At 40.7% G+C, this 10,965-nt stretch overlaps 1 protein-coding gene across 1 annotated transcript; it reads left to right on the top strand.

The window, feature by feature from the left end:
* The first annotated feature begins 2,100 nt into the window (after positions 1–2,100).
* On the top strand, positions 2,101–5,466 carry LOC143421405 (arrestin domain-containing protein 3-like). Its single transcript, XM_076890516.1, has 6 exons — positions 2,101–2,344; positions 2,837–2,894; positions 3,013–3,160; positions 3,452–3,548; positions 3,631–3,887; positions 4,069–5,466. The coding sequence occupies exons 1-6, from the start codon at positions 2,101–2,103 to the stop codon at positions 4,429–4,431; spliced, it is 1,167 nt and encodes a 388-aa protein (XP_076746631.1). The 3' UTR covers positions 4,432–5,466.
* Positions 5,467–10,965: the final 5,499 nt, after the last annotated feature.

Consider the following 10,965-nt stretch of genomic DNA (forward strand, 5'->3'; position numbering starts at 1 on the left):
TCAGCTGCCCAAAAAAAAGGCTCTCGATCAAAACATAAACAGACCATCCGTATTGACAGGTAAAAGGAGTCGTCCTCAAAACAGAAAAATCCCATCTGCTACTGTGGAGGAGTTGTCACTGCTATTGGATACTTTGCTGGAACACAGTAAAGCTGTGGGTTGTGGGAATGACCCATAATGTTTTATCTAGGGGTCTAGATTTGTGCCTGTAGTGCACTGCCGTGTAAATAATTTGCATTTACTGAATATATACTGACTGAGTACCACTGTTCAAAAGTTGAATAAAGAAACAAACTAATTTTTGCCTCTTTTTTTTTTTATTAAAACCACCTTATAGAACATCACATCAGTTACAGTGTAGAATCCATGTCATTTATAGTTTACAAATGACAAAATGTTTACACAAAATCATGAGTGTTTACATGATATCACCCACTACTAACATTACTTTATTTACTGTATCTTTTGAAAAAATACAGCAATTTTAACAGCACAATAATGTTGCTTCCAGGTTGGGAAAGAATGGAAAGATAAACCATTTTCAACCTTATTCTCTTGCCGGTCGTGTGATCGAACATTGCAGACGACCACACAGCAAATATGAACCATGGCTGTTGTGTGTGACTTCGCTCCCTTTTCACTTGCGCTAGACCCCCAAAATGGCGGATCGGGCCAAAATCCTTTCCACACCCACCCCCGTGATATCACGCTCCAAAGTTTGCTCTGGGTCTGAACAGAGCGCGTTGTGTGTGAAGTCTTCTTTTGCGCATGCGGGCCGCTTTGAGCGTTCACACTAGAGCGCGTTTGCTGTCGCATTTTATTTGTAGTGTGAACACGCAGACAAAAAAATCGGATTTGATCAAAAAAATCGGAATTGAGCATTAAGACCTGCAGTGTGCACGTAGCCTTAGAGCCCAGAAACATATCTAAGCTTTAACCTACAAGCTGACAACAAAACTTTTATTTCAAAGAGCTGTTTTGTGATCAGGCAACTGTGGGTGAGAGAACTGAATTTGGTGGAAGTACAGTTTTTGACAGCAAAGTTGTTTTTAAAAAAAAATAAAAATAAAAAACGTTTTTACTTTAACTTAACGGGGTGTGACTGATAGGACATCACTGACTTGTGAACTGGTTTTAGTGGTACTACACTTCATGAAAGCCTTTGTTGAGCCACTTGGAAAAAAAAAAAAGAAAACACTAACACAGGAAACAAAACAAGAACAGTTTCTGAAATCTCATCGCATGAGCAGTCTACAAGTTTCCCACCACACAGAGGTACAAAAAGAGTTAGGAGTTTCCGACCACACACTTGGTCATAGTTTCAAAAAGAGGTATGACTTCAACAGCCAACCCACACACAAGCACGCCTCATCCTACAAATGTAAAAATTAAAAAAGAAGAAGAAGAGGAGGAAAGAAAATAGATGAATAAATGAAACCACACACAAATACATAAACTGCTGATTTTATGGGTGTAACAAAAGTGCAACATTTCCTCCCATTTGCGTATTTTCTGACTTATAAGCAACAGAGCCTGATATAAACTCTTGTCAGCTCTATAATGTTCTCATCAACTTTGTTGAATAAGCAGTCCAACAACAGAAACAACCAATTTGCCTATGGAAGGATGATAAAATTATAAGGTTTTACTGACTATTAAACATACTCTTTGATTATTTTCCAACTGCTTTAACTGCAACAGTATTAATGTATAAAAATATAATATATATTTTATTGTATAAATATTATATAATTATATTATAATTTTGGCAGAAACCCCACTAACTGGTTCAGTCTTTAAATGTTACAGATAAACAATTTAAATGAGAATTATATGAATTTCCCCCAGGGATCAATAAAGTATTCTGATTCTGAATTACAAAATTGTGAGTTATTGTGATATTCATCAGCATTCAATCACCTTAACTGTGGTTATTCATTATGCCGATCATCATATATAAATGTAATAAATGTCCCAAACCTTTTAGTGTCGGCTACAGTCCAAAATTACGGTGTCACTCACAGGGAGGAGCCTCCAATCACACCATTCAGATCCGTTTATCAGTGACGGGAAACGCAAATCATTTCACTCAGATCTAAAATGTCTCCGATAAAGGACTTTAATGTGATTTACACAGCGACCAACGACGATGATACTGTCTCTCCGGGAGATATTATTGTAGGCGCAGTGATTTTCAGACTGACAAAAGACGTCAAAGTCAAGAGCGTTTCTCTGAAAATCAAAGGAGACGCTTTCGCGCAGTGGTCAGACGGCGACACAAAATACTTTGCGCAGAGGAGATATTTCAAAGTGAAGAGCTATGTAGTTGAAAAAAATCCTAAAGGTAAGTGGTTTAAGTATTTTAAACTCAGAGTTATTTTGAAATTAAATGTGTCGGATGGGAATTTTGAAGCTTTGGAGTGAAGCAGCGGATAACGTGTAATGGTAACAATGATAAACGCAATGTGGGAATTATAAGATTTTTTTTTTTTAAAGAAATCTTACTTTAAAAAAAAAGAGTTGTTTGTGAAGTTGATAGTTTTTGAAAAAGTGTGCAATTTTTTTTAAAATTTAAGTTAATAGTCTTTTGTAGTTATTGACAGATTAAAAAAACAAACAAAAACTATTATCTATATCTATTAAAGCAATGACATAAGTCATGATGTGATCATGATCACAAAAGTGATGGACAATAGAAAGAAGTAACCGATTCAACGGTGTACCAGACATGAAGTAAACAGCACATTTTGATGGTCTGAATTAAATGAAAAGTAGTAAATCGTAAATATATCACTCTTGCTCTGTGTAGGAAAAGTTAAGCAACCTTGTCTTGCAGGCACTGTACTTCCCCAGGGGGTCAACAGTTTATTCTTCGCATTTAAACTTCCAGACTGGTAAGTGGAGATGTCTAGCCTCAAAGATTAATACTGTGTTATAACAGTTTCCTTTTGCATAGTTATGACATTATTTTAATACAATCTCCACTGTTTTTATTTTATTTTTTTGTTACAGTGACATGCCTTCATCCTTCCAGGGGAAAAACGGAAGAATTTCCTACATCATGGAAGCAAAGATAGCTAGGAGCTGGCATTGGTCCTCTGATGCACAAAAAGAGATCAAGTTTATGTCCAGGTCCAGTCCACACACTGTCCAAATGATGGTAAACACTGCCTTGATATATGTTATAAATATTTAGAGCGTGTGTTGTAAATGCTAAATGAAAAATATATAAGACAAAATCTTATATGATTTAAAAACCTGAATGTCCTGTTACAGTTTCATATGTTTCATTAGGAGTCGCCAGTTGTAACACAGGGAGTTCTGTGTTTATGATGTTTACCAGAATTTGGTCTTAAGTTTACAAAAAAAAGGAAGTAGATTATTCTGCAATTTGGTCATTTGAGGAATTAAGTTGCCCTGGGGAAATATTTATCTGCATGTTCTATTACAGGATCCACAATCTGGTTCAGTGAGTAAAAACATGGGTGGTCGCTCCAGGGGACAGGTCCAGATGTCTGCCACTATTAATAGAGGTGTTTGTTCTCCAGGTAAAATATCTGCAACATGAAAAGACAAATGCTGATAGATTTTTAAAAAATGCAGTTTATTTCTATGATTTGTTTTTGACAGGAGAAACTTTATCTGTTGTTGCCAAAATATGCAACTCCTCTTCCAAGGAAATGAGACCCAAATTCAAACTTCAACAGAAAATAGTGTACAGCTGCAAGAAACATACTAATCCCACCTTCAAGACTCTGTGCAAAATGGTCGGGGACACTATCAGTCCAAACTCAGAGCAAACTGTGTCCTGCAAAATTAAGATTCCTGGTGACATTGCCCCCACTCTCCATAACTGTGATATTATTTCAGTTGAATATTATGTCAAGGTATGAAACAATTTCATAGTGATATCATGATATCTTAGCAATGAAACTCCTTCATTTGTAAACGATCATGGGTAAATAAGTAACAGGAAATATGTGTCTTAACTCAGTATCTTTATAACTATATAACGGATAACAATCTTTATTTAAACATTTCTTTTTTCCATTTCTGACTGTTTCCCAGGTGTATCTGGACATTAGTTTTGCCTTTGACCCAGAAGTGACGTTTCCACTGGTCATCCTTCCTTCCAGACTTGCTTCCATATGGCCCGATGAGGCTTTAGGACAATCTGTGGGGGAGGGTGGGGCAGCCAAGGCCACCAGTTACAATGTACATGCTGTACCTACAGCCTCGGGTGCTTGCCAATACCCCATCCCCGATCCCCCTCAGGATGATGACATAAAAGGAGGCAATTATAACCAGTTGCCTCAAGGTGCTACTTCACTGGGGCTCTCAGCTCCAGCTTTCACAGTGGATTCAATGCAGCAACCAGCTATTCTGCAGGGAGAACCATCTCCATTATCTACTTCCATTTACCAGCATTAGAATGAGTGATTGTGCAAGTTGAACTGGATTAAGTGAATAGGCTAAAGATTAACAATAAGGGCCAGGTACCTGTTAAACAGGGTAGTGAAAGTTCTGAAAATTAGAAGTGAGATACAAAAGCATGTGTGTGGCTTAGGTGGGTGTTGAAACAAGAGCACAAAACAATTCTTTGGTTTCATTTTATAATACCAGGCTTATTTTTCTACGAAGATTTGAACTTTGAGGGGGTTTAAACAGGAGAAAAAAGTGTGAAGATGTTCATGCCTGTCTGAGAAAAGTGTATAAAGTGTGTAGTGAGGGATTTTACAGCCTTAAAACATCTATAAAAATAAAGTTTGCTACTTTTCGGATTTCACTTATTATTTAGTTATTTTTAGAATGTAACTCCCATGATAAACAAGGGAACACTGTATAGCTAAGTTGCAGTCGTCAATCACCTCTAATAAAGCATATGTATGTATATGTATTTTTATCTCATTCATTATAATTTTATTATTATATTTTCTTCTTTCACAAATTTATCCCAAGGGTTTTATACTTTTCTTTCTTTCTTCTTAAATAACTTTTTTAGTCATCATTGTAATCTTTGCTTATTTTTTTAATCATGTTATTTATCTACTTTTTATTTTGAAACTCGATTTTTGTAAACCTGATTTTATCTTAAAATGTTCAATTCTATACAGAGACAAGTGAAGTAGTATCAGAACAGCAGGAGGTGATTATACATTTTGAAAGAATAATTAAGCCTAGACTAGATATAGTCGGCAAGTGGCAAAAGGCCACTTGACAGCAACTTGGGTAGTCTCAGAATCTTGTCTCTGTATTTCACAGATGATGTGGTTCTGTTTATCAAGTGGTGGCCCCCAGCTCGCAAGGTGGTTCGCAGCCATTCCAGTGTGAGAATTAGCACTTCCGAGTCTGAGGCCATGATCCTTAGCTGAAGGTAGAGGGGAGAGGGAAGAGGGAGGGGAGAGATCAAAGAGAAGAGAAAAAGAAAAAGAAAGAAAAAGCAGAGCGTAAAAGCGAGGCTCTAGATTTACTGGCCGATTTATATCTCCACTCTCACCTATGATCATGACCTTTATGTTTCTTAGTGCGGTCAGACATACAAAGACATGGTGGTATGATTTCAGAACCAGCCAAATACATATACCTATACCATCTGTTATTTTGAAATAAATAAATCAATAAAAGTTCAACCACACTACCTGCTGCAGCTGCTTTTTGATGATGTGTTGCTCTCTCTTCCTCTTGGTTAAGATCATTATGTAAAGCCAAACCATTACTGACAGATTTTGGGCAGTGAAAAAATATTCTGTACTAGGTCCCAAGAGACAGCCTGAAGTTTTAAACAAACAAAAACATAAATAATGCTTAATCCATCGGAATCATGAAAATGAATCCTAAACGTTGCTGAAATACTGTTAACTCTACTTCTTAACAGCAAACTGTTGAAGACATACAGGGAGTGCAGAATTATTAGGCAAGTTGTATTTTTGAGGAATGATTTTATTATTGAACAACAACCATGTTCTCAATGAACCCAAAAAACTCATTAATATCAAAGCTGAATGTTTTTGGAAGTAGTTTTTAGTTTTAGCTATTTTAGGGGGATATCTGTGTGTGCAGGTGACTATTACTGTGCATAATTATTAGGCAACTTAACAAAAAACAAATATATACCCATTTCAATTATTTATTTTTACCAGTGAAACCAATATAACATCTCCACATTCACAAATATACATTTCTGACATTCAAAAACAAAACAAAAACAAATCAGCGACCAATATAGCCACCTTTCTTTGCAAGGACACTCAAAAGCCTGCCATCCATGGATTCTGTCAGTGTTTTGATCTGTTCACCATCAACATTGCGTGCAGCAGCAACCACAGCCTCCCAGACACTGTTCAGAGAGGTGTACTGTTTTCCCTCCTTGTAAATCTCACATTTGATGATGGACCACAGGTTCTCAATGGGGTTCAGATCAGGTGAACAAGGTGGCCATGTCATTAATTTTTCTTCTTTTATACCCTTTCTTGCCAGCCACGCTGTGGAGTACTTGGACGGGTGTGATGGAGCATTGTCCTGCATGAAAATCATGTTTTTCTTGAAGGATGCAGACTTCTTCCTGTACCACTGCTTGAAGAAGGTGTCTTCCAGAAACTGGCAGTAGGACTGGGAGTTGAGCTTGACTCCATCCTCAACCCGAAAAGGCCCCACAAGCTCATCTTTGATGATACCAGCCCAAACCAGTACTCCACCTCCACCTTGCTGGCGTCTGAGTCTGACTGGAGCTCTCTGCCCTTTACCAATCCAGCCACGGGCCCATCCATCTGGCCCATCAAGACTCACTCTCATTTCATCAGTGCATAAAACCTTAGAAAAATCAGTCTTGAGATATTTCTTGGCCCAGTCTTGACGTTTCAGCTTGTGTGTCTTGTTCAGTGGTGGTCGTCTTTCAGCCTTTCTTACCTTGGCCATGTCTCTGAGTATTGCACACCTTGTGCTCTTGGGCACTCCAGTGATGTTGCAGCTCTGAAATATGGCCAAACTGGTGGCAAGTGGCATCTTGGCAGCTGCACGCTTGACTTTTCTCAGTTCATGGGCAGTTATTTGGCGCCTTGGTTTTTCCACACGCTACTTGCGACCCTGTTGACTATTTTGAATGAAACGCTTGATTGTTCGATGATCACGCTTCAGAAGCTTTGCAATTTTGAGACTGCTGCATCCCTCTGCAAGATATCTCACTATTTTTGACTTTTCTGAGCCTGTCAAGTCCTTCTTTTGACCCATTTTGCCAAAGGAAAGGACGTTGCCTAATAATTATGCACACCTGATATAGGGTGTTGATGTCATTAGACCACACCCCTTCTCATTACAGAGATGCACATCACCTAATATGCTTAATTGGTAGTAGGCTTTCGAGCCTATACAGCTTGGAGTTAGACAACATGCATGAAGAGGATGATGTGGACCAAATACTCATTTGCCTAATAATTCTGCACTCCCTGTAATTGGTTAGTTCCACAGGAATCTGTGCTCGGACGAATTCTATTTATCTTACACATACTGTCAGGTCTGACGGTGCCCCGACCGGCGACCTGTGTGTATGGGTGTGTTTGTTCTCCTCTCTCTCGCTCTGTCTTTCCTCTCCGGCCCCGCTGCGATTGTTACGCGGTCGCGTAGCAACGGGAGATCTCCGACCCGGAAGTGCTGCCACTCTGAGCTGTCCCACCTGCGACTGATTCCAACATCATCCACCGTCGTTGGCAGAGCTATTTAATGGTGTGGCTGGGTGACAGACAGCGCTGGAGTATTGCACCAAGCCTGGTAGTGACTCGAGCTCAGCAAGGGTAAAACAAGTGGTTGGTAGCGGAGGGAGGCTAACCGTGTCTGTTTTGCCTTTTCTCGGGAAGCGGATGAGACGGAGAGACGGAAGGAGAGACGTCACTGATTCACGGGAGTTGTGTGGACACCCGAGGGCAGACGGGGAGAGGAGCACTGAAGGGACTTGCACTGTGGATAACTGTGGATTGGCTTCACTGTAAATAAAGACACTGTTCAACTTTAACGAGAGGTCCGCGTCTGGGTTCACTAACTCACCACCCTTAACACATACTTTCCTTAGGCAGTATCATGAAAAGTAGTTATCATGTAAAGTAGAGTGAAGTACATGAAAAGTGACACTTTTTTTAAAATCTTCTAGTATAAAGCATGGGACAGTTTAAGAAAACTAAAAATTCATTCATATTTTTTTTTTTACATTTTTATAAAATACCAAAGCTTTCATTTAAATTTACAGAAGCATAAAGTATAATTCCCACTGACATTTATTATGTCAGTGGGGCGATCGTGGCTCAAGAGTTGGCAGTTCAGTTTGTAATCGGAAGGCTCCCGGTTTGAGCCCTGGCTCCGACAGGGCCCAGTGGTGCCAGTGTCCGGCAGCCTCGGCTCTGTCAGTGAGCCCCAGGGCAGCTGTGGCTTGCCATCACCAGTGTGTGAATGGGTAGATGACTGAATGTAGTGTAAAGTGCTTTGGGGTCCTTAGGGACTAAGTAAAGCGCTATACAAATACAGGTCATTTACCATTTATTAGAGCTGAATTATAATGTGATGAAAATAAGACAGCAAGTTACTTTTCACCACTTATATATACAAAACATTTCGTTTGTATTGCATACCATTTCCAAAATCAAATCTGCAAATAAAGCACTCAAAAACGATGCTTTTATGTACTCCATGGTACATATTGTCAATGTAGGGCATTAATACTTGGTAAGTTTTTTAACACTAGAGTTATATGACCTGTTTTCATACATAAATGCCAGACAACGGTCCAAATATGTGTCATTTCAAATTCTTTCTTACATGTAGCACAGTTCACTTAACCATGATGTGATTAAGTGGTTGTGACTTTTGCCTTGTTTTCAGATCAAATAGGTCTGCAGGTGTCAATAAACCACAAAGCAGCTGCAGTTCTTGCATTATGTCAGAACTATGAAAGCTGCATTGGTTAAACAAGGTTGTCAAATTAATATAACAGTAGTAATGACAAATAAATATGTGTCCAGAGGCCTCTGAACTCAGATGTCAGAACCTTTTGAGTTAGCGTTTTTCAGAAAAAACAAAACAAGGAAATACAAGATCTGTCTGGGTTCTTGGCAAGGTGGAGCCATGTTAGTATCACAGGCACAGTTATTGTGCTTGCGATACTTATTTTAGTTAAAAAAAATGTATGGCTTAAGCTGGGCATACACTGTGCAATTTTTTCTGTCACGCGATTCAACTCCTGCTCAAACTGTACGATTGACTCGCAGGGGTTAGAAGTTCGTAGGTCACGATGCAGGGTCTCACACTATACGGCCCGATGCTCTGATGCAACCTGAGTGCTCACACTGTACGTCCATAAAATGAAGGTTATAACAGAAAATCTGTCGCTCGCTCTCCCTCTCTGTCTTTCACTCACACAGACACGCACACCACCATCAATGTTAAGATAAGATAAGATAGAACTTTATTAATCCCTCGGGTGGGTTCCTCTGGGAAATTCGACTTCCAAAAAGCACAGCAACGACCGAAGTTACAGTTACAGAACTGTTATATATATATATATATACACACACACACACACACACACACACACACACACATATATAAATACAGAGACAAATATAAATAAAATATACAAAGGGGATAAATAGAATAAATAGGAATAAAAAATAAAAATACAAGTGAATTCCACATTTCAAGTATTGAGTCTATTGCACTGTTGACTATTTACAAAAAGTATTGCACAAGGTATTGTACAGTGAGGTGAAGAGGCACTACAGCTTAGTTGTTCCCCCCTCCTTTGTCCTCCTGTTTCCCCTCCCTCTCCCCTCCAGAGAGGAGTTAAACAGTTTGATGGCGTGTGGGACAAAGGAGTTTTTAAGTCTGTTAGTTCTTGTCTTGGGGAGAAGCAACCTGTCACTGAACAGACTCTTCTGATTGTTTATGGCCGTGTGCAGAGGATGCCCAGCATTGTTCATAATGTCCAGCAGTTTCTTTAATGTCCTTTTCTCTGCCACTGTCACCATGTTGCTAAATTGCTAACGAAAAACATTGATAAAGCAGCTGTGATTGAGCAACAATGTAAATCCAACTATTTTCACGGTTGTTGTGGTTGTGATAATTTTGTGAGGCCATATCAAAAAGGCTCGGATGAGCTTTCCAAAGTTCTACAAGTTGTGCCTCCATCGCTTGTGTCCAGATCACACACATTCGGAGGCTGGAGCAAGCCGTCGACGAGAGCATTCGCTGCTTGGGAAGCTGGCGATTGAAGAGAGAGGAGGCGAGCGGCCATGTAAGTCCCCCGACGGGTCCTGACGGCGCGAGCGCACCGCGGCGGCGGCCCATCGCGACAGACACTAGGGCAATGCTTCATGGGCTGCCTCTGTCAACCAACACACCGAGCCCCCAACAGTTATGCCTACAATGCCAGCTAAGGTACCGAAATACAACGAGCTAACCCCGCTAGAGCCCTACCTCTCACAAATCTGGCTAGCCGCAAGGCATAGTGGCTGGAGCGACGAAGAGGCTGCTACACACCTAGCGCTAGCATTTGAAGGAGATGCACTGTAGGTACTCCTTGACCTAGCCCTGGCTGAAAGGGCTAGGTCAAGGAGCTTGCGCTCACCTCGTGACCTAACCAGCACTTGCCCCCCCCAAACCACCCTCAAATCAGAGACTGCGATGGGGAGGTCGCGGAAATATGCCAGCTGCAGCCCTCGGTGCCCCGGAGGCGTCCTTGTCGACCGACCAACCGCTGCTACCGGTGCGATGTGTCCGGCCACGTGGCGCGTGACTGCCCAGCACCCGCCCCGAAGACCAGAACTACGCAGCCTCAGGGAAACGGGGTGGGAGCGGTGTAGCGAGGGGACCACCGCTCCAGCTTCAGGTCAAGTCGGGCACCTCAAGGGACTCTACCTGACCTGCTGTGTTGAGGACCAGCCATGCCAGGCCCTGGTGGACACGGGGTCTACCATTTCCCTA

The sequence above is a fragment of the Maylandia zebra genome, linkage group LG12, assembly GCF_041146795.1.
Source record: "Maylandia zebra isolate NMK-2024a linkage group LG12, Mzebra_GT3a, whole genome shotgun sequence".
Taxonomy (NCBI): domain Eukaryota; kingdom Metazoa; phylum Chordata; class Actinopteri; order Cichliformes; family Cichlidae; genus Maylandia; species Maylandia zebra.

Excerpts from the sequence above, each read along its gene's own strand:
- LOC143421405 (XM_076890516.1), top strand. The coding sequence starts at position 2,101 with ATGTCTCCGATAAAGGACTTTAATGTGATTTACACAGCGACCAACGAC. Across the intron at positions 2,895-3,012 it reads GCATTTAAACTTCCAGACTG|TGACATGCCTTCATCCTTCC; the intron begins GTAAGTGGAGAT and ends TTTTTGTTACAG. Across the intron at positions 3,549-3,630 it reads TAGAGGTGTTTGTTCTCCAG|GAGAAACTTTATCTGTTGTT; the intron begins GTAAAATATCTG and ends TGTTTTTGACAG.